The sequence below is a fragment of the Petaurus breviceps genome, unplaced genomic scaffold (assembly GCF_028583685.1).
Source record: "Petaurus breviceps papuanus isolate PSGF00001 unplaced genomic scaffold, PetGlider_PUasm1.0 37, whole genome shotgun sequence".
In the NCBI taxonomy this organism is placed as follows: domain Eukaryota; kingdom Metazoa; phylum Chordata; class Mammalia; order Diprotodontia; family Petauridae; genus Petaurus; species Petaurus breviceps.
In genome coordinates, this window is record NW_027186296.1 from 90,684,334 (window position 1) to 90,712,144 (window position 27,811).

Sequence of the window (27,811 nt, forward strand, 5' to 3'; positions counted from 1 at the left end):
TTCCTTTTCATGAATATATTATATCTATCTTTTTCATTTGTTTCCAAGCTATTTTTCTATCATTAAATAAGTGTTATTTTATTTTGATATTTCAAAATAGCTATAATTGAACTGATGTAGGTGTTCCTTCTACTGACACAATTATTGTCTCCTCAGGGGCAGGGAATGGTACATTTTTGTCTTAATATCTCTATCTCTTTGAATGGGGCCTGGTACTTAGTAGATTCTTTATAAATGCTTATAGGGTTGATTGACGTTGAATGAGTTGACTGTGCCTGAAAATTCATGATCTCTAGCTAGCCTTCTAATGATGGATCTCTCTGAAATTAGCTGAACTGGTCTTTGAATAATGGGTAAAATCCATTGCTGAGATGGTTCTGAAAGCCTTTCTGGCTGGCTAAGAGTTACCACCAGTTTGCACTGTACTGGCATAAACTCAAGAATCCAATGACAACTCAATACCACAATATGGCTTAAGAATAAGAATTTAGTAGAGTATGATTATGCATATAATTAAATCAATCTGGTTATGATGGATTACTTCAAATTAACTCCCTGGAGTCTCTTTTAAAAGCTTTCTGAAACATACCTGAACTAAGTAAATGAAGTTTCAGAGCAACCACTAATTATACCAGGTCAGTGAAACTCACTGCAGTATATTAACAACCTGAAATGAATGAAATAATAGCATTAACTAAAATATTTCTTTGGTGTTTTGGATTACTTAACTGTTAACAATATAGTTTGTTTTTAATGTTAATTTTAGCCAAGTCATGTTAGTTTTATTCTATTTTATTAATTTAATTAATTCTTTCAATCTATCATGGCAGATATAATTACAGGAGATATGAAACATTTTAACAAAAGATTGTGTTAAAAATTGCACTGCAGGTGGTATTTTAGCAAACTTTATTTCATTAAGTCTTTATTGAATAAATGTTTTTCATTTAATTTCTGGGTTTTTAACCTGGGCTGTATGAATTTTTCTCCATAGTTTATTATTTTTCAGGTAGCAAGTATTTTTGCCTATTGCTTCTACTACCTCATACCATTAAGCATATTTTAATTGAAAAACAAATTGACATATACCTACACAGATTGAGAAAAGATTAGAAAAAAAATTAGAGAAATTCAAGAAAATAATAAAAAGAAAGTCAACCAACTGAAAATAGAGAATAAAAAACTTAAGGCAGAAAATAATTCCTTGAAAACTAGAATTGGGCAAGGGTAAGCTAATGATGTTATAAGACAGCAAGAAAAAAAAACTAAATCAAAAGAATGAAAAAATAGAAGAGAACATGAAACATCTCATCAGAAAAACAACTCATCTGGAGAACAGATCAAGGAAAGACAATATACAAATAGTCTGGTTACCTGCAAGTTAAGATTTAAAAAAAGAATCTTCATACCGTATTACAAGAAATTATTAAGGAAAATTGCCCTGAAGTTCTAGAAAAAGGAGATAAAGCAGAAAGAGGGGGAAAAAATCCACTGATCACCACCTGAAAGATTCCAGGAGGAAAACTTAGAGGAATATTATAGCTAAGTTTCAAAACTTCCAGGCTGAGGAGAAAATATTGTCCACACAAGAAAAAAAAAATTAAATAGTGCAGAGCTAGAATCAGGATTACACAAGACCTAGCAACTACTACATTGAAGGACTGTAGACCTTAGAATACTATATTTCACAGATCAAAAGAGCTGGGATTCCACCCAAGGGTAATTTACTCAGCAAAGTTAAGCATAATCCTGAATGGAAAAAAAAAGAACATTTGACAAACTCAAAGACTTTCAGGTATTTGTTACAAAAAGAGCAAAACTTTATGGAAAATTTGATATATAAGATCGACGAGAGAGATAAGGTAAACATTAAAGACAAATTATTAGGAATTCAATAAGGTCAAACTGTTTACTTCTCATATGTGAAAATGTTATCAATACTGTTATGACTGTCAGCATTATTTGGGTGCTTGAAAGAAGGGCTTGGGCTAAGCTGTGTGTGATGGAGTGATTCTAAAAAATAAAACTGCATAGGGAAAGATAAAAAGAAGTAATTATCTCCAAAAAATGAGGCATGAAAGGAAGAATTGATATAGAAGAAGCAAGTGGGGAGGAAAGCTGGTGCTCTAGAAACCTACCCTTATGGGAAATGGGTTAAAGAGGGAACAACATATACATCTAGAAAGGTATAAAAGTCTCCTAAACTTAGTAAAAAAAATGAGAGTGAAAGGATAGGATAAGGGAGGGACTTTTAGAAGGGTGTGTAGATTAAGAATTAGGAGACGAAGGGGATAAGGGAGAAACTTTTTTTTGCCTTTTTGGAGGGCAATTGGGGTTAAGTAACCTGCCCAAGGTTACACAGCTAGTTTTTTTTGTGTGGGTGTTAAATGTCTGAGGCCAGAACCGAAGTCGGGTCCTCCTGACTCTGGGGCTGGTGCTTTACTCACTGTGCCACCTAGCCTCCCTGAGAAACTCTTAGAAAGATAGGTAGCTTAAGGTTGGGGGGAAGATAAGGGAGGGACTTTAGAGGAGTCGGTAGATTAGGGAATAGGACTACAAGGTAGTGGATAGAAGTAAATTAGACAAGTAAGGAGGGATAAAGTAAATAGTGCCAGAAGGATAGTGAGGAGAAATAGGATGGAGGGAAATACCTAACAAGCACTTATAACTTAGAATGTGAAGGGGATGAATTTACCCATTAAATGGAAACAAATAGCAGAATAGATGAAAAACCTGAATGCAACAATATGTTGCTTTCAGAAAACACAATAAAAAAGAGAGATACACACAGAGATAAAATAAAGGGCTGCAATAGAATTTATTATTTTTGAAAAGCATAGGTAGTAATCATGATTTCAGACAAAGTTAAACCTAAAATAGATTTAATTAAAAGAGAAAAATAGGGAAACTATTCTATGTTATCACCAATATTATTCAATATTGATTTAGACTGTTTAAAATAATTAGATAGTATAAAATACCTGATAGTATACCTGCCAAAACATATACAGGAACCACATGAATATAAACATAAAGCACTCTATGCAAATAAAGTCATATTTAAATAGCTGGAGAAATATTCATTGTTCATGGGTACATAAACCAACATAATAAGAAATGATAATTTTACTATCGTGCTGTAAGAAATGAGGAGCAGATGGACTGATGCTGAGTGAGGAAAGCAGAACCAGGAGAACTTTGTACACAATTAACAGATACATCGTATCTGTGACAGCCAACTTTGATAGACAGGGCTCCTCTCAACAATGTGAGGTTAGAAGACAACTCCAAAAGACTCATGATGGAAAGGGATATCCACATCCAGAGAAAGAACTACAGAGTCTGAATGCAAATTGAAGCAAACTACTTACATGGCAGAACATGAGAGGATTCAATATAAAACAATAAATTTCTATTTCACAAAAACCTACATACTAAATACTATATATTGTTTTCAAAGCAACCCAGCTTTTCTTTCTTCTAGGTTTCCTTTTGTTCTTTTCTGTGTACTTTTAATTTTTTTCCTCCTTCTCTCCCCCCTCACCACTCTAGAGAAGGCTACAATTAAACATGAATATATATACATATACATGTGTATTAACAAACACATATAATATAAACACATATACATATATATATAAGACCATACTATTCATATTTCTATTTGCCAGTTTTTTCTCTGGAGGTGGATAGTATCTTCCTTCATAGATCTAAGTCTTTCTATGCTTTTCTAAATCAACCAGCACAGGCTTAACTCTGTGTCTAATGCGAGCGAACTTTTAATAAACTTTACTTTTCTTTGGCTGAGAGAAGGCTTGAGTCAAATTCACTGGGCAGGACCTGGCGTGTTGGTATTTGGGGTCTCCAGAGCAACCCTAACCCTCTTTATGGGTAACCTCTTCACTGATTCCCTTACTGGAAGGAATTAAAGTCTCCTTTGGAGAAGATGGGGGTAGGGGGTAGGTGGGGTGGATAAAAGACTAGAGATATCATTCTGATTCCCTCTGAGTTACAAATAAGGACAGTGTCCTCATCATATGTGGAGATTCACTTCACATGTGTGCTAGGTCATTCTATGGTGCTCTCACAAACATGGAGACAAGATGGTATCTTATATACAGAAGGTTGTGGGAGGAATCTAGGGGTAGTCTAGAGGAGGAGTTTGGGGAGGGTCTTCAGGAGAAGTCAGATGAGGTCAATGATTGATTAAGAGTGGGAAGTGGAGGCTACCTGGAGCTGAAAGACAATGGTAGGCTAGGCCAGTTCAAGGGTGGATTGATATTTTGATAGGATCAAGGGTGGGAAGTAGATGGACAATGGAGGGCTGGGCTAGTAACAGAGGTCTGGCCCAGGCACAATGTAAGGCTTATGGCCTCATGCAAATGCCTCATCCAATGGAACAATTTAATCAGACTTCAAGGGGGTTCCCAGAGCCCATACCTCATCAGTTCCTTGTCACAGAAAAAGCATTGCTATCACTGTAGGTCAGCCTCACCTTGCCAAGCACTGGGTCTGCACTTGTAGGTTATTGAGTTCATACATTAAGAATATTTTAACTTGGTCTACAACCTTTTTACATTTTATGAGAAAGAGTATCAGGTATAGATACAAAAGGATAGAGACCAGTGGAGATACTGCCAGTGTATAGAATTATTTGTGCTCAGCTAGAGGGTCATTTCCCTCAGAAATCAACATTTGAAAGATCTAATTGTCCTGCCACTGAGGGGCTGAATGAGGCTCCAGTTGCACATCATGCGTTTCAAAGGACTTTCACCAGTAGAAGTGAAGTAAAGGCTCTAGAATTTCACTATCTGTTCATGGCTCACACAGATGGGCTCTTGTAAGGCAATCCAGGTCACATTCCAAGACAGGAAGAGTGATTAGTGAGCCAGTATAAGTATAAAATTCCAGTGACTCAGGAACTAAACAAATCAAGTTAAAGTCAGTGAAGACTGCATATTCACCCTTTGTTGGAATTTTATTCAGAATGAAAATGATTTCCTGAAGTCTTGGTTTAGCACTTCCTACCTCTAAAAAGATCCAATAGTCCACTGCAACTTTGAAACTCTCATATTTTGTATTCCAAAGAACAAAGTGAAGCTCAGCTGCATATTGCTTTCCATCCACAATGTGCTCAGAACCCTGGCTCCCATTGGAGCCCCAGTGAAAATGAAATTGGATAAACCAGTAGTTCCCAATCGGGTGTCTTCCATGTAGCACTGATCTATCAGTGTAATCATTAAACTCAGTGCTGAAAGAGTGATCATTGTTGAGGATCCTCACAGCAGTAGAGAGGTCATGGGGAACTACAAAGGTTTCAGAGTACTGTTACCGTGTTTCCCCGATAATAAGACCTATCCCAAAAATAAGCCCTCCCCTTACTGTGTAAGATTCCTCTAAAATAAGCCCTATTGAGATTGCTACTGTAGTGAAGGTGATCCCCTGCGCTACACGCTACATTACGGTACCCTCTGTATGCACCGTTCCCCCCCCCCCCGCCCCGTGAAATGCACGCTGCTCTCCGAGCTGCATCCAATCAGAGCTGCAGCAGTGAGCACGTCATCCTGTTCTTCCCCAGTGATTTGCTTATTGAATAAAGGTACATTTTTTTGTTCACATTTGCCTGTTTATTAAAATTGCTGTCAATGTTCATTAAAATAAGCCCTCCCCTGAAAATAAGCCCTCTGGCGTTTTTCTGTCCAAAAAAAAGAATAAGACAGTGTCTTATTATCGGGGAAACACGGTATACTGCATTTCCACTTCCACAGGAGGCTATCATTTTCCATGGGCAATAGGAAAAACCTTATGCCAGCATTCTGGCCCATTGAAGCCCCACTCAAATCCCCAGTGATGTTGGGACGTGGTCTTGTAAGCTGTTCATAATAATTAGCTCTTGGGTTGTACCTCTGCACTGATTATAACAAGCCTGTTGGAAAAGGCTTCTTGGAGAAGGTGAGACTTGAAGGAAGCCAGGGGATAATTTAAGGAGTGAGAGAATTCCAGACATAGAGGATAGTCTACTGAAAATTCCCAGAGTTGAGAGATGGAATGTCTTGTCTTGTTCAGAGAATAGCAAAGAATCCAGGGTTGGTTCTGTTATTTTTGTTATTTTCATCAAGTATGACTGAAAATATTCTGTTTCATTAAAAGTAATTTTTTCCCCTTTAGGATAAAGGATAGGTTGTTTTTGCTTGTAAACCTTTATTTCTTGCCATTTGGTATTTAATACTCTTACCTCTCCCTCTCTTTCATCACGGCAGTTGCCAAATCTTGTGTAATTCTTATTGTGGCTCTTTGATATTTGAATTCCTTCTTTTTGAGTCTTTGTAACATATTTTTCTTTGACCCGAGGGCTCTGGTTTTTGTCTATGATATTCCTGCAAATTTTATTTTAGCAGAATCTTTCTATTTTCATTTTGCCCTCTGATTCTCGAATTTTCACTTTTTCCTCCAATTTTTTTGTTTGTTTTGATATTTCTTATTGTATTATTGAGTTATTTTTTTTGTCTAACCCATTCTAATTTTTAGGGCATTTACTTCTTGAGTTATGTTTTTCACTTTCTATTTTAAGGTATAACTTTTCCTTACCATTCTTTCATACTTCACATTTTCATTCTTTATTTCTTGTTTAATTTTCTTCAGATCTTCCTGCAGTCCACATCCAGGATCTTTTCTAATCTGAGGCATTACTTTGACTTGCTGTAGGGTCATTATCCTCTTCAGGATTTATCCCCAGGGAGTTGCTGAAATCAAATATTTTCTTATGGTGTTCAGACTTTTTCTTGTTTTGCTCAATGCAGGGAAAGGCAGGGGTAGCTATTGGTTCAGATTCCACAACTGAATGGTGTGGGCAGGACCTGCCAAGCCCTTGAGTATGGTGAACCAGTCTAGGCACCTCTTTCAAGGGACTCAATGGCTATTCAGGTGTTTAGTTCTGGCTGAAGGTTCTCTCTGTGACTACTAGTTGCTGCAGGTCTCTACTTGCGGTCATTTACCTGACTGATTATTTGAAAACTATTTGGAAATATAAAACATAGTGATAATGGTTTTCTGTGCAGTTGATATAGCAAAGATCTCTTAAAATGTCTATATCTATGAAAAAAAGAGTTCTAAGATCTTACCAGTCTTGCCAGTAGTATAAATTAGTATGGTAATTTACTTTTAGTAGAGAGTTAGAAATTACAAAGAGAAGAGATTTAATCAGCTTCCCTACTCATTATTCCATATTACCTGAAGAATTTTTTAAGCCTTGACTTTCTAGCCCACTATAAATGAAGTTAAATAAACTACTGGTAGTTGGGCCCACCCACTTTTCTGGGTGTAAGAAATTCATTTGTAGAGTACTTAGCATCAGGCCTTGCCCATTAAGCACTCTATAAATGTTGACTATTTTGATTCTTAAGTGTGCCATTCTGTTTTATATACGGTAGGACATATAATACCTTAAGTGTTTCCTTATGTCCTGCAAATTGGGAATCACTGTATTAATTCTCTTTGTAATCTGTAAAATTCTCAAGGACTTTGTTCTGAGGAAGGCTAAACTCTTTACCCTACCAGTTCAATATGTAGAATATTAGAGTGAGAAAATTTATTAATAATGGCTAATAATATTTAGCTCAGCATACTCTGAGCTAACCTAATCATAATAGTTACAAATCTAAACTGGTAGAGTCTTATAGATATTTCCTAATACTGTTAATGTAAAATTAATTGCATGCTTATATTGTGAAACTTGATAACACAAACACTGTTAGAAAAAATGACATAATTTGGATAATCAGCTGTTAAAAGGTTGTCTAAAAGTTGAGTATTATAATAATGGCTTAAAAATTCCTTTGTTGATTTATCTGATAAGATATTTGAGACTTACTGTTTGGGCATGTAACAACAATGCAATATTCACAACACCCACAGTGAATATAAATATGCTGGTGTAGTTGTGAATCACAAAATGTAACAGGCTCTCCACATGGAGGACAGAACCAAAGCATTTATTTTTGTTGTGTTTTTTAGGGCAATTAGGGTTAAGTGACTTGCCCAAGGTCACATGGCAGCTAGTTTTTGTGTTAAGTGTCTGAAGCTGGATTTGAATTCAGGTCCTCCTGACTCCAGGGCTGGTGCTCTATTCACTGTACCACCTAGCCACCCCTTTTTGTTTTTGTTTTTTTTTTGCTTTTTATTTTTTCAGCATTTATTCAAATACCAGAAAGCCAAATCCCCAAACCAGAAAGTCAAAGTCATTACAGTAGCCACGAAGTTGGTACACATAGCTAATGCAGTGAACACCCACATTCCCAAGCCTTCAAAACAAAACAGGCTCCATCAGGCAAGGATCCTCCTCTCTTTACTCTCGGTAGCAACGGTAGCTGCTCATCCTCCACACTGCTTGCTCCCAGCAGTCCTAGCTCCCAGCAGTTCTCGTGCCCAGCAGTTCTCAGCAGAAGTCCTCAGTAGAAGTTCTGGCTGACTCTCAGAAGAAGTTGTCACCACAAGTTCTGTTCTCAAAATCTCTTCCCTCTCTGGCCTGAGCCTCTCTTTATATGTGGTATTAGCTCCTCCCTGCCCCACCCCTTCCTGTGTCAGCAAGTTCATCCCACTATGGGTCTTAATACTTGACAAAATTATGAACTTGAAACTAAGTGCTAAGTACCTGTTAGCTTGCCAATACAAGGTGCATGGAAGATCTTCAAATCCCATTACCATTACAGGGCACAGTTATAATTCTATAATTTTCTATCAGTTCTGCTGGTGATATGGCATAAGATTCCATAATGCTTAAACCTGAGAGCAGCATGACTCAGGGATCTAAGAATTAGCTTCACATACAGCTAGAATGGGAATGTTTACAAGTCATCTCACATTAACAAAGTAAGTTCCACCTAAATTATTTAGCTATTTAAAACTACATCTTAACTTGGCAGCAAAATCTCTCAATATCTGGAAATCTGAGGTATAACTATTACATGAATGGTACCAATGCTCTGCCCTACTGGCATTAGTAAGTTTTTCATTTTAAGAACAGAGGAGAAAGGCAGCCTCAGGTGCTTTGATCCAGTTCTTTAGTTCTTCCACCCATCCCCTTACTACTCTGCCTGGAGTGACTCTGCTGCTGCAAGGTGCCCCCATATCTTGTGAAAACTCCAGAATATGGCTACTGAGAAAATGAGATCCTCTCATATTACTAACACCTTTTTACAAGGTTTATATTATAGTAGCGACATATGGGATGATATGTAATTACTGAATTTATGAAGTTATTCCTGGAATGGTATTGAAGTTACATCTTGAGTCAACCTAATCTTAACAGATTAAACCTTAGGAACTTAAGAGGTCAAGTTATAATACTTATTCTCAACAACATAAAAGTAATGATAACTAAATCTAGCCCCAAGTTATGACTAGTGATTGTTGTTTAAGGTTAAATCTTATGGGACTGTAATTAATGTTATTCTGAGTCTGATTCCAGGTATAGTAATTGGAAATGTCATGGAGCCAACGATCCATAATGCCAATAGCTCTATGGGCGTGACATCTATAAACTGCTATAGATGGATTTCTGTCTCAGGGAAGAGTTGAGATAGCAATTTTTGGGATGAGCTAAGGTAGGACTCTCCTTAATTGATTTCCCCAGTATAATATTTCCTACTGAAGAGAAAAAATTCCTACCTGGCTAATTCTGAGCCTGGCTGTGACATTTTGACAATACAATTGGCTGTCTGTATGACTTTTACCAGGAATTGACATCAAGCTGGGGGAACATTTTCTGTTGAGGGCAAGTCTCTGACCTGGTCCATAAGGGAAGAATCTGGTCCAGAATTTCTCCCAAGCCAGCTCCCCGTGAAGGCTATATTTTGTCTTAATATTGACTCACCATCTCTTCCTGACTTGCAAGAGTTTAGGACTTGATAACCAAGCAGTGAACCAGACATAGATGCATGCAAGGGGAAAAGGACATTAAAACATATGGATTTATATAAGTGAACAAGGCCATTAAAACATACAGATGTATGTCAATGAACAAGGACATTAAACATTTTCTCATGGGAATCTAAGAGATAATTGTTTTACATTCATTATATAAATGCTACTCTCTGATCAATAAATGGGAAATGCTATGACAGATCCTGTCTGGCTCATGTCCAATCATTCCACACTCTTCAGTTTGTCCTTTGCCCATTTTGATGCAGGCATCAATTTTCTCCTTACTATAGTTATGTTCCTCTTTTTGCTTTTATGGCAAATTTCTATAATCATGGCAGGTGGTCAGTAAAAGATATGAACACAATATTAAATCTTTATCTAAAAGACAGATGCTGGAACACACCTAAGTTATTATAATAAGATGCAAATACATAAGATTTAAAGTTATTCCATCTGAAGTTATAGTCCTTTTCTCATCCTAAGCAACTAAGTTAAGAGGTACTTAGGTTTGTCATCTGCCTATTATCAGTTACATATTCATGTATAAGGTTAGGTCTCAAAATAAACCTGTATATAGAGCATGCTTTGAAATGCAAGTAAATTATTCAAGATTTACCTTAAATATGTCCCCATGTTTAGAGAGTATTTAAATGTAGTAGTCTATGTGAATGCAATATCTATTCCATTTGAACATGATTACTTAGGCTATTTACATATCCATTCCATCCCGGGTCTTTTATTACAATCTAAGTAAAATAAGCATCTCAGGTAAATTAATTTGTGTGGCCATTAAACGTAAGTGTATAAGTCATCCCTACTTACAAAGAGTGCTGTTACCTATGTGTCTGTGCATAAGAGTAGATCCTTAACAGTATCTCATCCTCTTAAGGGGAGAATGAGGAGCTGAAGTGAATAACTGAGTCAATTGCTAGAGTAAAAATTTAATACATGAAATGAATAGCTGGGACATATTTTGAGAAAGTAACAAGATTGGATGATTATATGTGTCAAATATGAATTATTCTAATGAAATATAGAGACCTTGAGTATGTTCTAATAAGTTCTAAAATTGGGTTCGGAAAAAAAAATTATATATATATGTATATGTACATATACAATTGTATTGTCTACCCTCTGCACAAATGAGGAACTTTAAGAGGGTTAGTTAGGCTCTGGTTTCTTAGTTGTTATTTGAATTTCCTAAATATATCAATGATTTAGATACCATCTCACAAGAACTAATTATTTCCTTTTTCTCTCCCTGTTCCTCTTTTGTCTAAAAACATGTCCAACTATCTCATACTTGGGAAAGAAAAAAAGACTTTCACCCTATCTTGACACATCCTTAAGCTGCTGCTCAATATATTTTCTCCCTTTCAACACCAAACTACTGGAGAAAGAGACAGACAGACAGACACACACACACACACACACACACACACAGAGGTATGTACCTATGTATATAAAGATACAGATAGGCATGGGCATAGACATATAGATAGAGACATAGGTATATATCTCTATACCAAGATCTCTATACTTATCTATAAGTATATATTTATATACCTCTATCTATCTATCTATCTATCTATCTATCTATCTATCTATCTATCTATCTATCTATCTACCTATCTATCTATCTGTGTATCTACTGCCTCCTCTTCCTTACCATCTCATTTTTCTAGCTTTTGTAATCTGGATTCTGACCCCATTTCTCTACTAAACATTAGTTTAGTAGATTGTTAATGATTTCTTAACCACTAAATCCATTGGCCTTTTCTTACTCTCTCCTCCTGGATACTGTCCTCCCTTGTGCAGCAATGGCTTAGGTTGACCACCTGTCTGTCTTATGTAAAGGGATAATTTCTTGATTTATATTCTATTACCTCATTTTCTTGATTCATCTTCATTATAGCTTCTAAGGTAAACAAGAGGTATGTTTTAATATGTACTTATTAGTTACTATAATTGTCTCCCTACCCGTTTGTTAAATATTATTTTCTGTCTCTGTCTCTCTTTCTCTTCCAATCTCCTACACTTAATACTAAGGAATAAATAATTATTTATATCAGTTCTAAGAAAGATTACAGTTGAAGTCAATTTAACCCTCACCACAACTGTTTATTTCTACCTAATTCTGTACCATCATTCAGTTCTCTAAAGATATCAATGAACATCTTTTCTCAAAAATTTTCTTCATGTTTCTTCACAAGATAAGCATTTGAACAGTTCTATCTGGAAAGACCTTCTCTTCATCCTTTTCTCTGTACCTCATTCAGTTTCTCCTCATCTAGGACAGGTAGTTCCCCAGAATGAGTGTTAAAAGATTTCCACTCATACTCTTCATAGGACGACAATTAAACTCTCCAAGAGTCCATTGCCTCTTAAATATTTAGTACTTTATTTTTACCCATTTACATGCAAAAACAGTTTTTATCATTTGTTTTTAAAACTTTGAGTTCCAAATTCCCTCCCTCCCTCCCTATGCACTCTCTCTCACTGAGAAGGCAAGCAATTCTATATAGGTTATACATGTGTAGGCATGCAAAACATTTCCATAATAGTCATGTTGTAAAAGAAAATATAAACCAAAAAACAAACAAACTTCAAGAAAAATAAAGTTCAAAAAGGTATGCTTCAATCTGTATTCAGACACCATCAGTTATTTCTCTGGGGATAGATAGTATTTTTCATCATAAATCCTTCAGAGTTGTCTTGGATCATTGTATTGCTGAGAATAGCTAAGTCATTCACAGCTGATAATCTTACAATATTGCTGTTGCTTTTTACATAGTGTATTTCACTTTGTGTCAGTTTGTGTAATTCTTTCCAGATTTTCCTGAGAATATCCTGTTCATCATTTCTTATAGTACAATAATATTCCATCATAATCACATACTACAATTTGTGCAGCCATTTGCCAATTGATGGGCACCCCCTCAATTTCCAATTCTTTGTCCCCAGAAAAGAATTGCTACAAATATTTTTGTATATATAAGTCCTTTTCCTTTTTTTTTTAATCTCTTTTGGGATACAGACCTAGTAGTGGTATTGCTAGGTAGTAGGGTATGCATGATTTTATAGCACTTTGGGCATAGTTGCAAATTGCTCTACAGACTGGTTGGATCAATTCACAACTCTATCAACAACGTGTTAATGTCTCTTTTTTTCCTACATTCTCTCCATCATTTGTCATTTTCCTGTTCTGTACCATTAGCCAGTCTAAGAGGTATGAGGTAGTACCTCAGAATTGTTTTAATTTGCATTTCTCCAATTAATAGTGGGTTAAAACATTTTTTATATGGCTATAGATAATTTTGATTACTTTGAAAACTATTCATAGCTTTTTAAAAATGTGATTACTTTGAAACTATTCATATCTTTTTTTATCATTTATCAATTGGGGAATGGCTCTTATTTTTATAAATTTAACTCAGTTTTCTATATGTTTGAGAAATGAGGCTTTTATCAGTAAAACTTGCTTCAAAATTACTTTAACAGTTAATATTGCTAACCGTATTTCCCTTCATCCTATTTCCCACCCTCTGTTTATCCTATTCTCTCTCTCCTTTTACCCTATCCCTCCTAAAAAGTTGTTTTGCTTCTGACTATCCCCTCCCTGAATCTGCTCTCCCTTCTATCACACACACACACCTCTTCTCTTATCCCCTTCCCCTCCTACCTTCCTGTAGGGCAAGATAGATTTCTATACCTAATTGATTGTTTTTTGAGAGTAAGGTTCACTTACCCCCCCCCCACCTCTCCCTTCTTTCCCTCCATTATAAAATTTTTCTTGCCTCTTTTATGTGAGATAATTTACCCCCATTCTACTTTTCCCTTTCCAATTCTCCTAGCAAATTCCTTTCTCACCCCTTAATTTTACTTTTTAGATACTATCCCTTCATATTCAACTCACACCTGCACCCTTTGCCTATATATACTTCTTGTAACTGCTGTAATAATGAGAAAGTTCTTATGAGTTACAAGTATCCACTTCCCAAGTAGGAATGTAAACAATTTAACGTGAGTCCCTTATGATTTCCCGTTCCCGTTTGCCTTTTAATGTTTCTCTTGAATCTTGAAATTGAAAGTCAAATTTTCTATTCAGCTCTGGTCTTTTCATCAAGAATGTTTAAAAGTCCTCTATTTCATTGAATATCCATTTTCCCCTCTTAAGGCTTATACTCAGTTTTGCTGGGTAGGTGATGCTTGGCTGTAATCCTAGATCCTTTGTCCTCTGGAATATCATATTCTAAAGCCTTCCAATCTTTTAATGGATTGTAATTAAAACTTGTAACTCCAGGTTCAAGATCCTCCATATACTACTCTGCTGGTTTTTCTGATTTGTCTGATTTCTTCTCAGTTTTCCTTGCTGGATCATCACCCTTTCTTCTTAAGATATCACCCCAAGGTTCCATTCTGTACATTCATCTCCTTTTCCCCCATCTATACTCTCTCCTTTGGTTATTTTTATATTCCCAAGGGTTGAATTAAATCTACATAAATGACTCTCAAATTCAACCTAAATTTTTCTCCTGAACTTCAATTTCACATCACCATCTCCTGAAAATTTCCACCTAAATGTCCCATGGTATTACAAATTCAACAGATGTAACTTAATGATCTTTATGCCTAAATGGCTGACATCACCAAAATCCTTTCAGCCACCTGGGATTGTAACCTCATAGTCAATCTTGACTTTTCCCTCATCTTTCCCCCACCTCCATGTTCAATAATTTTCCAAATCTTAGAAACTCTCTGACCTCATTCCCCTGATTCACTTCACTTTTAGGCTGGGATTCCCCAAAGGAATGGAAACCTTCTCCCTCAGGTTCTAGAGGTAACCCTTGTAGGTGGTTACTCTCTTACTTCTGTAGTCCCTGAGCCCACAAAGATGTGTTTCTATTAATACTCACTCTCATTTTATCTATATTTAAATGACTGTTAAAATTTCCAAACATATACATGAAACAGAGATATATGCATACATATGTATATGCAAAGATATACATATATATGTATATTGATAATAATAGCTAGTATTTGTATAATGCTTTAAGATTAGCAAAGCATTTTACATATTATCTCATTGGATCCTTGTGAGGTAGGTGCTATTACTATCTCCATTTTAGTGATGAAGAAACTAAGGCAGAGATAGGCTAAGTGACTTGTCTAGGGTCACATAGCTAGTAATGTCTGTGGTTGGATTTGAATTCAGATCTTCCTGACTCCAGGTCCAATTCAGGACACTGAGCCACCTAGCTGCCTATTTTCCAATTTATTGAATAAATGATATTTAATAATACATTTGTAATATTTTGGTTATCATCACAGTCACTTCAAATCCTTAAATATCTTTTGTTCAATCTCTTTCAGTTGTCTGAAAACTCTATCACTTCATTCAGTATCTCTCAAGATATTGAGGATGACTGGCCCAGATGGCTCCAGAGGAGAAAGTGAGGCTAAATTTAATTCACTTACATGTCATGGTATCACCTCCCTGATGTCATGGTCCTGTTTGAGAATGAAGGTAACAACAACTCTAGATATTTTATTCCCTCCCCAAGACAAATTCAATGAGAATAAGGTTGACCCATTCCCTTTTGCTTTCCTATTCTTCCCCTCCATTGTAACCATTTTCCCTTGCCTCTTCTATATGAGATAGTTTACCCCATTCTGTCTCTCCCCATCTCCTCTCATTATATTCCTCTCTTACCTCTTAAATTTTTTAAAAAAGCAATTGGGGTTAAGTAACTTGCTCAAGGTTGCATGGCCAGTTATTTTGTGTGCATGTTAAGTATCTGAGGCCGGAACCGATCCCAGGTCTCCCAACTCTGGGGCCAGCGCTCTTACTCACTGCACCACATGGCCGCCCCTCACCTCTTAATTTTACCTTTTAAGTATCATCCCTTCCTATTAAATTTTTCCTGTGCCCTCTATCTATGTGTACCTGTAAACATATATACACACATTCACGTATGTATTCATATGCCCATATACCCTCATATATAGACATATATATTCCCTTCAACTATTTTATACTGATAAGTTCCTTATGGTTTCTTTTCCCTGTTTACCTTCTCATGCTTCTCTTGCTTCTTGTATCTGAATGTCAAATTTTCTATGCAACTCTGTTTTTTTCATCAAAAATGCTTGAGGGGCAGCTAGATGGTGCAGTGTGTAAAGTGCCGGCCCTGGAGTCAAGAGGACCCGAGTTCAGTTCCAGCCTCAGACACTTAACACCCACACCCACACACAAAAAACTAGCCGTGTAACCTTGGGCAAGTTACTTAACCCCAATTGCCCTCCAAAAGGCCAAAAAAAAAAAAAAGAATGCTTGAAAGTCCTCTATTCCACTAAATGACCATATTTCCCCCTGAAACATGATACTCAGTTTTGCTGGGTAGGTGACTCTTGATTGTAATCCCTGCTCCTTTGACCTCCGGAATATCACATTCCAAACCCTTCAATCTCTCAGTGTAGAAGCTGCAGGATCCTGGGTTATCCTGATTGTGTTTCCACAATATTCAAATTGTTTCTTCCTGGCTGCTTGTAATATTCTCTCCTTAATCTGGGTATTTTGTAACCTGGCTATAATATTTCTAAGAGTTTTCTTTTTGGGATCTTTTTCAGGAAGTGATCAGTAGATTCTTCCACCCTTCTATTTTGCCCTCTAGTTCTAAAACATCAGGGCAGTTTTCCTGGAGAATTTCTTGGAGGATGATTTCTAGGTTCTTTCTTTGATCATGGTTTTCAGGTAGTCCAATAATTTTTAAATTATCTTTTCTGGATCTATTTTCCAGGTCAGTGGTTTTTCCCATGAGATATTTCACATTGCCTTCTATTCTTTCATTTGTTCAGATCCATTTAAGAGCATCTTGATTTCTCATAAAGTCATTTGCTTCCATTTGCTTCAATCTAATTCTGAAGGAATGATTCTCCTCAGTTAGTTTTTGAGATTCTTTTTCCATCTGGCAAATTCGGCTTTTTAAGACATTCTTCTCATTGTTGCCTTTTTGAGCCTCTTTTGCCATTTGAGTTAGTCTCTTTTATTAAGGTATTATTTTCCTCAATCAGGCTGTTGACTCTCATTTTGTAATTTTCTTGCATTGTTCTCATTTCTCTTCCCAGTTTTTCTTCCACTTCTCTTATCTGCTTCTTAAGGTCCTCTATGGCCTGTAACCAGCTCATATTTTCCTTTGAAGCTTTTGGTGCAGGAATTCTGACTTCACTGTCTTCCTCCTGTTCCATGCTTTGATCCTTTTTGTCCCCAAAGTAGGATTCTAATGTTGGGTTCTTCTGTTTGCTTTGTTTCCTTTGCCTCGTCATGTTGCCACTTAATTACTTGACTTTTGGGCTTTTTGCCACAGTAGGACTCTGCTACCAGACAGGGGAGCTTTGTATCAAACTCTGGGGTTTTCTCAGCTGCCAGAGGTATTAGTTGGGTGCCCTTGTTGAAGTCTCCACATGCTTTGGCAAGCTGGACACACACCCCAGGATCTCCACTCTAGACCGCAATCCAGATCCAAGCAGGTTAAAGCAAGAGCGATTACTACTCAGACTGGTTGCTTGGTCCCCCTGCACTCTGCAGGTCAGGGCTGAAGCTGCTACATGGCTGCAGGGCACAGCTCTGGCTCCTCAGTGGCTTCTTGCCCTGGGGGCAAAAACCGAGGCACTCCCAACTACTGTGTCCCAAAGTCCGCACTGCACTGACTTCTCACTTTTTCCTTCACATCTATGTGTTGATAATTCTGGAAACTGCTGCAGCTGCTGGTGGTCTGGAGTCCCTCCGGCTGGTGGCTGGTCAGGCCCGCCCTGGGGCTAAAGCCTCTGGCTCAGGCTGGCCTGGTCTAGGCTCCCAGAGCACTGTGCTGACCGATTGATTCCTGCTGGCCTGCCAGGCTGTCCTCAGTGGGAGGTTAGCTTCTCTGTGTCATTTTGTGGGTTCTGCAGCTCCAACGTTTGTTCAGAGTCTTCTTTTATATGAATTGGGGAAGGTGGAAGCCGGAGATGTGTAGAGGTCCTGCTTCTACTCTGCCATCTTGACTCTGCCCCTCATGATTCGTATTCTTATTAATTTGACTCAGTTCTCTATATATTTGGAAATGAGGCCTTTACCAGAGACAGTGGTTGTAAAAAATTCTTTCCCAATTTTCTGCTTCCCTCCTAATCTTGGTTGCATTGGCTTTGTTTGTGCAAAAAATTTTCAATTTCATGTAATCAAAATTATCCATTTTGTATTACATAACATTCTCTCTTATTTGGTCATAAATTCTTTCATTCTCCATAAATTTGATAGGTAAACTATTCTTTGCTTTCTCAGTTTGCTTATAGTATCAGCCTTTATTTCTAAATCATGTACCCATTTTGACATTATTTTGGTCTTTTTGCTTTTTAAAAGTAGTTATAATATCTGTAGTCTTTGTGATGTTGACTTTTTGCCTGTCCTATTGTAATAGTCTCCTGACTTATCTTCCTTTTTCTGGTGTCTCTCTTCTCTAATTCATCCAGGCACTAAAATTATCTTCATAATGCACAGGTCTATCAAAAAGTATATCACTTTCCTGCTCAAAGACTTTAAGATAAAATAGAAATAGCTCAGTAAGCTTTTAAAAAGCCTACATAATTTGGTTGCACCAATATTTCCAGACATATTTCACCTTACTACCCCAATGCCTATGCCCTTTATATTCTAGTTGACCTGGTTACTTGTTGTTTCTCACACTTGGTCCTTTCACATTCCACTATTATAATTTTTTTTGCTTTTTTTTTGGTAGGGCAATTGGGGTTAAGTGACTTGCCCAAGGTCACATGGCTAGTTTTTTGTTTTTGTGTGTGTATTAAGTGTCTGAGGCTGGATTTGAACTCAGGTCCTTCTGACCAGTGCTGGTGCTCTATTCACTGTGCCACCTAGCTGCCCCCATATTCCACTCTTATGCATTCACATTAATTATGCAGATATTCCTGCAATGTACCATTTTCTTATCTTTCTTTGGGGAGACCAGTACATTCAAAGAGGGGAAGGAGTTCAAATGCAGAATCATATGCGTCCTGGACTTATTGGGAAGGAAGAGGAGTGACTAAAATTCCACAAATGAGAGCAACAATCATCTCACCAAGATGGAGTGAACTTTCGAAGGTGAATGAGTCTAGTGATGGTGGGAAAGAAAAGTCTAAAATCAACCATGGAATATGTCATATTTTTTCAAGTGACTGTCAGGCAGTATAAAAGGAATAGAAAGCTTTGAAGATGGTGTGAAGAGATGAAGTGTCTTCATGAGAAAACTAAGCTTCAACAAACACTAGAAGATGAGAACCATGTGAGAGGGAGAAATGTAGAGAAATGGGCATTGTCTTTTTTTTTTTTAGACAATAGAGGAGGGTTTAAGATGATAGGAAAGCATAGAAATTGAGGAGGGTTAAGGATGAAATGGATAAGGAGAAGTATGGGAAGAAGTAGCAGTGGAAAGGGGTGTCAAGTGAGAGGAAGAAAAGTAGATTCAGGAGAGATTATCCTACTAGAAGCACAATAAAAGAATAGGAGAGTATAGACCATTTCCTGCTTCTACTCTATGATTTGCTTATTGACCAATCCTGGGCTGCCTTTCCTCCTCATGTCCTGAGGACCACAAGGCATAAGGTATATAAATATCATGTCTAGACTACAACAGGGGAGAAGTAGTCTCTTGCTACTCTGATATCTGTCAAGAAAACAGAAAGCATATGGAATATTTGTGCTTTAAGGATGACAGCAACAATGTTATGATTCCTGTTTAATTAATAAATGCCTTTTCAACTACCTGATATTCATATCCAATTCAAAGAATCTATATAAAACCAAATGTTATTACTTTTAAGTGCTTTGAAATGGAATTTTAGTGGGATTTAAAAAAAATTATGTGGTTCTGATCCTATTTGTAGCTATTCCTTTCCATTCTTTTTCATTATGATACTAGGCACATTATACCCTGGGGATGGTGGCAGAAAACAGAGTAAATACAATCTCTCTCACCTTCCATTTCTGAGTCCCTTTACCTTTCATCTATTTAGTCTCCCATTCCTTGGCTTCCTTTATGCTCCCACATTATCACACTCACCACTTCCCATTAAAATTTCTATTCTTTCAGTGCACTTTTCTCAACTATCTGTCAAGAATCAATCAACAAAAAAATTTACTAATGTGTCAGACATTATGCTAGATGTCTGATTTATGTAATAGGGGACTGGTCAAGAAGTACTGGGCCCACACAGGCCAATCCCCTTTTAGAATTACAAATGCAAAAATAAAGGAGTCCTTCTTCTCAAAAAACTTGTAGTCTATTAGAGGAAATAAGCAAGTGTATTCACACACACTGAAAAAGACACACAAAAAACATATAAAAAGTAGATACAAGATAATTTGAAGGTTGAAGCATTAGCAGCTGGGGGAATCAGGAAAGACCTCGTTTAAGAGGAAGGACTTGAGTTAAGAGTCAGATCTAAGGAGGAAGTACATTCCAAGCATCCTCATTCTTTCAATAAGCATTTATTTAGTACTATATGGGACAGTGTGTAAGTGCTGGGGAGACAAAGACTGAAACAAAAAAGTTCCTGCTCTCAAAAAGCTCATATTGTACCAAGGTGATACACATCCTCAGACAAATCGATACAAAATAATAATTTTGGCAGAGAGAGCACTTCCAACTGGGAGAACCAGGAAAGGCTTAGTGGAAATGACACTTGCGTTGAACTTTGAAAGAAGCTAGAAATTCTAAGAGGTAGAAGTGAAGAAAGATATTTCTGGCATGGGAGGCAGCCTTTGCAAAGTCATGGAGGTAGGAAATGGAATGTTATATAAATTAGCAAGTTGGCCAATTTAACTAAGACAGAAAGTATATGAGGGGAAAACATGTGAAACTATTATGGAAAGATATATTAGACATAGACCATGAAAGACTTCAAAGGCCAAGTATAGGAATTTGTATTTTGTCCCCAAGGCAGTTGGGAGCTACTGAAACTTCTTGAGCAGGACAGGGACATGGACAGAACTGTGCTTTATGATTATCCCTTTGATAACTGTGAGAGAGTGAAAGCAGGGTGACTGGTTAGGAGGTAAATGAAATGTTCTGGGCAAGAGATACTAAGGACCTGAACTAGGGTAATGGTTGTGTGCATAGAGGGAAAAGGATGGATGTGAGAGTTGTTATGTGTGTTTGGCGTGAGGTAGAATTGACAAGACTTGGGAACTAATTAGATGGGGGAGAGGACCAATAAAAGGGAAGTGTCGAGGACAACTTTGAGTTTGCCAAACTGTGTAACTTAAAGGATAGTAATACTAATACCCTTGATGGAAATAAGTGAATGAGAGGTGAATTTGTATGTGGGGAAAATTAGTTCTATTTTAGATATGTAGAGCTTGAGATGCCTATGGAATATTTCAATAGATGTTTACTCAGTAGTTATCCATATCGCAGTCCATAATTAGGAAGTATCATTAACAAAAATGGGAATATTGTAGTTGTAATTTACCTAGATTTTAGCAAAGTGTTTGACAAAATAGCACATATTGTTTTTAATTGAAAAGGTAGAGAGATGTTGCCTAGATGATGTCAGATTTCAAAATGGTTGAATAACTGAATTCAAAGAATAGTCATTAATGATTTGATGTCCCCTTGAGGAAAGTGTTCTGTATAATGCTCTAGGGAATGTGTGCTAATCATGTCCTTTTTATCATTTCTTACCTATGATATAGAGAAAGGCATAGACGGATGCTTAACAAATTTGGAGACAACAAATAGCTGAGAGAAATAGTTAACACAATGGCTGACTGATTTGGGATATAAAAAAATAAATCTTGACAGCCCAGAATAATGGACTGAATCTAATAAAATGAAACTCAAAGTCTTATATATCTTTTTTTTTTAATGACTTTCCAAATACAAGATGGGAGAAGGGTTGTGATTATATAGCAGGATGAATATCTGGGAGTTTAGGAGAATGTACACTCAATATAAGACAACAATGTGATGTAGCAGAAAAAAATCCAATATGATCTTTGGCCTCATGAAGAAATGCATAGTTTTCAGAAATACAGATGTGGTAAGCCCACAGTACTTTGTCCTGGTCAGACTATATTTGGAATATTGTGCTCAGTTCTAGGTATCCCAGTTTAGTAGAAAGATGAATAAGCTTCCATAAGGCAACCAAGAGCTTGAAGGGCCTTGAGTCTTTTCATTGAAGGATCTCTGTATGTTTTACTTGGGAAGATTCAAGGGGGATGATAGTTCTACTAAAAATTTTGAAGGATTGGCACATATGAGAAGGATTAAATTTGTTGTATTTGGCCCCAAATAGAAGAACCACAGGAAAAATGAGTCAAAGTTCCAAGAGAAAAATTTAGACTTGGGGGGAAAAAACATCCTAACAATTAGAACTGGAATGGACAGTCCTGGGCATTTGGTGTTGCCTCTAGTCAGAGGTTGGCTAACACTTATCAGATACATAGCATCATTATACTGCTAAACATATTTTTGTTTATAGGAGTACTTTTTACAGTAGCAAAGAACTAGAAACAAAGTAAATGCTCATGGGTTAGGGAATGACTAAACAAACTGTGGTGTATATAATTGAATATTGATGTACTATTAGAAATAATTAATATGATGCATACAGAAAGAAAAACTTACATGGAATCATGCAGATTGAAAGGAATCAGAGCCAATGACTACAACAATGTAAATCGAAAGAACAACTACCAAACAATTGAAAGTGAGTGTTACAGAAAGAAAAAACAAACATGGCCCTTGAGAAGAGATATGAGAAGATAACTTTTTTCCCTTAAAAGTTTGGCTGTGAAAGGGAAAGAGAAAGAATGTGGTAGCCTGAGGAGATGGGAGGGTTAAGTGAAATTTTAAGAATGGAAAAGTGATAGTCATATTTGTAGGTGGCTAGGAAGTAGTTATAGAGAGACTGAAGACTAGAGAAAGGGGGAGGGAGTTTAAGCTTTTGGGGAACTGGGAGGGAATGGGATCAAGGGCACAAGTAGAAGTGATCAGTCTTAGTGACAAAGGTCACCTCCTTATTAGACACAGGGCAAAGATGGAGAAAATGGAAAATTATGTCAGTGGGGATATAGAAGAGACAGTTCATAACAAAAAGTCTCTATTTTCTTAGTCAAGTACATGGTGAAGTATTTCATTGAGAGGGAGGGGGGAAGGTGAATTGCAGAAGGATTCAGGTAAAAGCAAAATATTTTGAACAACCATTGTGATTGAATCCATAAAGAAAAATGAAATTAAATGCTATATAAGTGAAGCCTCGTTGGGATTTTCATTAACATAAATTTGCAGTGGACCCAATCTGATCGGGTCAGTATGGTTCAGTATTTATACTGAATATGCTAAACCGTGGTTCAGTAATTATATGACTACTTACAGTGCCATTCAGGAGTAGGAAAAGAAAAGGTTGATGGTGGGAAACTTTCGCAAGCAATAGAAAACAGGGATAAGAGATTTTAGAGATGACAGTAGTGTACTGATGAGCTGGTTAGCTATAGGGTCAAGAACTGAATGAGAGGAAAATGAAGACAGAGTTGAGGTGACAGTCTAGGAGAGAATTTCAGTGTAGACTGGTTGGATGACCAAGAATAGACTTAGAAAGAGTGGACCACAGAGAGACTTGAAAGGATGGGAGATGATGATCAGAGAATTGATCATAGAAATATAACACATGAGTGATAATGATATCAAGGGTATGACCATTTCTATGTGTAGCTGAGATGGATTGAAAGTGTGGGTCATGTGGATTAAGGAGGATGATGACCAAGTGGGGGCATTAATATATATGTTGAACTTCATGAGTATAAAGGCAGGAGTTGGGGTAAAAAGTAAGGTTGTGAACCTGGTATTAAACTTCTTGAAAAAGGAGGGAGAATAACCAGATTACTGTCACAATGGTCTGGATAGGGAGAAAAATATCAATGAAGGGAACCTAAAAGAAGGAAAAGTCACTGAATAATGGGACAAATGAAAAGAGGTCTTACAATAAACATTTTTAAAAACTATATGTAGAAACGCAATACATTAACATAAAGCAAGGACTCATTAGCAAGTAATGGAATTTCCTCTTTGGGGGCAGATTTAAAGGTCAGGCAGTAAGCATTTATTAAGCACCTACTGCCTGCCAGGCATTGTGCCAAGCACCTGAAATATAAAGACAGGGAAGGCAAAAGCCTCTCCCTGCCCTAGAAGAGCCCACAATTTAATGGAGGAGGCAACATGCTAATAATTATGTACAAATAAGCTATATACAGAATAAATGGGAGGTAATCGATAGAAGGATTAGGAAAAGTTACCTGTAGATAGTGTATTTTTAGCTGGGACTTAAAGGAAGTCAGGTGGTAGAGGGGAGGGAGAACATTCTAAGAATGGGGTACAGCTAGAGAAAAAAGAGTACAGGTAAAGGAGGATGTGTTGGGTAATGAGACCTTCCAGTGCAAAGGTTCAGACTGAGACAAAATGGAAAATAAAACAAAGTTTGTTTTCTGTTCCCTTAGTTTCCCCCACCCCTTTAAAGTGTCTCTCATGTAGGGAAGGTAGAAGTCCCTTGTTTTTTTCCCCTCTGTTTTCTATCAAAACACATTTAAAAAAAGAACTAGAAAACTCATGACTGATAAGGCTTAATGAATATTTTCTCCAATTAAAATATGCAGATTTTTTTGAGGACAATATATGCCAAAGAGGTCAAAATCCAAGTTGTGGGATTTCGAACATTAATGTCCAAATAGCCCAAGGGTTTAGGAAATCTCCCCACTGTTCCTCAAATCAGAACACATCAGCAAAATACACATAAAATTAGTATTGATGTATCATTGTCTCTAGAATGAGAAAGAATATTTTTCTACCTCCTAAATGACAATTTTAGCCCAATTTTTCTGTCTTTATACCTAGAAATTGGATGGAGAAAGAGTCATTGTAAAGCAAAGAAATACATTTTATTGTGTATAGTTGGTATACACAGATTGACAATCAGGACAGATACTGTGTAATGCAAACAACTCTAAATGAGGTCTGTTTTTAAATAGACCACTCCATACAATTAGTGGTTGTAAGCCACATTGTAAATATAAAATGCCATATAAATGCATAACAATTAGGGTAGGAAATTAATTACAGTTAGTACTTGTAACCAACCAAGTCAAGTAGTATGATTTTTAAAAAAGGGGTGGGGGCTAGGTCAAGCCTGACACAATTATCCAGATGAAAGGTTGTGTTTTCAAGGCAACTGTACTGTCAACAGTAGCAATAACATCAGAGGCAGCCTGACTCTATGAACTTAGGATACAAAAAGCTAAAGACAAATGTGCCTGCAAATGAACAGGAATTAGGAATGAAGGGAACAAAAATGGAGAAAGGGGGAAATAGGGCCTATTTACCTTTTCTCTTCCCTAAAATCTTGACTTTAGACACTTTTGTTTCATTTCTGACCCTTTCTTCCATTTCACCTTCATTTTTTTTCAATAACAAAGAGTTTCAAATTTTCACCCAGTACTCACTAGTCATGACCTTTCAGTACAGAGCACAAGGTTTTGGGAAAGTCATTTAATCTCTATAGGCCTCAGTTTTCTCATCTGTAAAATGGAAATGTTGAAACAGATGATTTTAAGGTCCTTTTCACTGCTAAATCCTATGATTTTAGAATCCTATGATTCTCATCCCATCATGAACTTCATGTGAGTTTTAAAATGCTTTAATTTTTAAAATACCAATAAATAATAAAATAAGAACAAACTTCCACAGAACTCTATAAAGTGAACATTTCTGTTGGCCAGCTCAGTAGATAAATTCCCTTCGACCTGACTTTTATATCTATTTTAAGGATTCTCCGAATAGCATATTTGATACTTCCCTTAAAGATATGCATGTTTTATTTAGTCAGAAGTCAGTGTACAGCCTCTCCCCCTTAAAAGTGTTTCCTCTGCTTCTTCCCTAGACCTTCACACTACTTTTAAACTTCTCACACCGAGGGGGAAACAAAGTAATCATTTTCTGCATTCCATTCTATTTAACTGATTACATTCCCCATACACAAGACCCTGTTATATTGTATTAACACTGATCAGCTGTTTATCAACAAAACTGACCTACTTCAGTCCCCCTTATTCTCAGCGAGCTGTCTTTTCTCAAGGCATGATTTAAATGACCAATATTCTAAAGTTCTTTCAAAAGCTAGGGTCCCTCCACCCCTTATATTATTATACTTGATCTTTCATCTTGGTATATAGATATCTCATATATACATATTGACACGGTGTTTCTTCCTTTAATGGAAAAGTTCTTGGGGAGCAAGGATCCTGTTTTACTTATTTTTCTTTCTTTCTTTGTATCCGCAGACTTAGCGGAGTCTGGTGCTTAATAAAATGTTTGTTGACCGACATACTGACCTGAACAGGAGCCCTTCACACAATTCCAGATCTCCAGCTTCTCACTACCCTGGTTTTAAAAATAAATGAATAAAAACGCAGCCTTCCATGTACTTAGCGCATGTTTCCTTCGTACATATTAGCCTTTCTTAGTATTCTCTGGGCTCACTTAACACAGTGCTTGGCCCATGTCAACCACTTAGTAGTTAGTCCACAAGCATTTATTAAGTGCCTACTATATGACAGGCTCTGTGCCAAGTGCTGGGGACACAAAGACAGAAAAGTCTCAACCCTCATGGGGCTTATATTCTCTTGGGGCAGACCACGTGCCAAGAACTGTGGTGTGGTCTTTCACCGTCCCAGACAGATCCCAGTCTTTTCACCAATCCAATTCTTTTTTTAAAGTAAAAATAAACGAATAAATAAGGAATTCACTAGATCTACGTGCACCTCCTACGAAGTCGGGTCCTGGCAAACCCAAAGGGTCGGTTCTTTTCCATGCCTTCTTTCCCAGGTTGGCACCGAGCATCCTGGGTCAGCCCCGTCCCTCCTCCCCCCCCCCCCCCCCTCCCCCCGCCCCCTCTTCCCTCCCGCGGACGGAGGGGCGGGGCCGGGAAGCCTCGGCCGCGCCCCCTGGCGGCCTGGGAGGGCGGAGCGGCGGCGGGCGGAAGGAGCGCGGTGTCAGCACAGTGCCACGGTGTCTGCCGAGCTGTAGCCTCAGGGGTCCCCGGCGGCCTTCTCTAGTCCTCTCCTCCATTCCCGGTGTTCCCGGGCCGCCCCGCTGGGTCCCCGCTGCCCGTGCCCTTTCCCTCCCTCCTTCCCTCTCTCCGTTCGTCCCGCCCCGCGCCCCGCGCCGCACCGGCCTTCACTCTGGAGCGGCCCCGGCAGCCGCAGCAGGGGCGGCGGCGGCGGATCGAAGAGCTCTCCAGGTCGTCCCGGGAGAAGCTGCTGCAGTCCCGGGACAGGATGTTCTCCAAGTTCACGTCCATCCTGCAGCACGCCGTGGAGGCGGTAAGGCCGTGGGGTCGCGGGTAGCACAGCAGGCCGGGGATCCCCGCAGGGCCTACCTGGCGGGCCCGGAACTCAGGGGAATGGCCCGGGCACCCCGCGAGGGTCGCGGGCTCGGCCAGGGAGGCCTTCTAGAGGCGGAGAGGAGACCCTGGAGGGCTCGGGGTTCATCCCGGCCTCCCCGGGGCTGGTGCCTCAGGTCCCAGTCATGGCGGGGGAAGGAAGGAGGAAGGAGAAGACGGTTACCAGGGCTCGTGGCCCCGAGCCCGGCGCTGCGGGTCTGGGGCCTCTGCGTCCGGCACGGCGGGGTGTGGGGCGCAGCCAGGGCCCCCCCATTCCATTCCCACTCCATCTAAGCGGAGGCGGGCCTCCTGACACCTGGACCGGAGCAGGGCCCCCCCACCCCTCAGCTTCCTGGACCGTTAGCCCTATCCTGGAAAAAGCCTTCCGGGCCGAGCCCAAACAAAGCGAAGAACTGGACCC

At 38.2% G+C, this 27,811-nt stretch overlaps 1 protein-coding gene and 1 pseudogene across 1 annotated transcript in view; one reads left to right on the plus strand and one right to left on the minus strand.

The window, feature by feature from the left end:
* Positions 1–4,796: 4,796 nt before the first annotated feature.
* On the minus strand, positions 4,797–27,077 carry LOC138168357 (carbonic anhydrase 2 pseudogene; annotated as a pseudogene).
* The window catches only part of FHIP2A (FHF complex subunit HOOK interacting protein 2A), a 52,074-nt gene continuing 51,232 nt past the window's right edge, over positions 26,970–27,811 (plus strand). Inside the window, exon 1 of the mRNA XM_069099029.1 lies at positions 26,970–27,331. Within this exon, the coding sequence (XP_068955130.1) occupies positions 27,287–27,331 (45 nt within the window). The 5' untranslated portion in view covers positions 26,970–27,286. The remainder of the gene's footprint in view (positions 27,332–27,811) is intronic.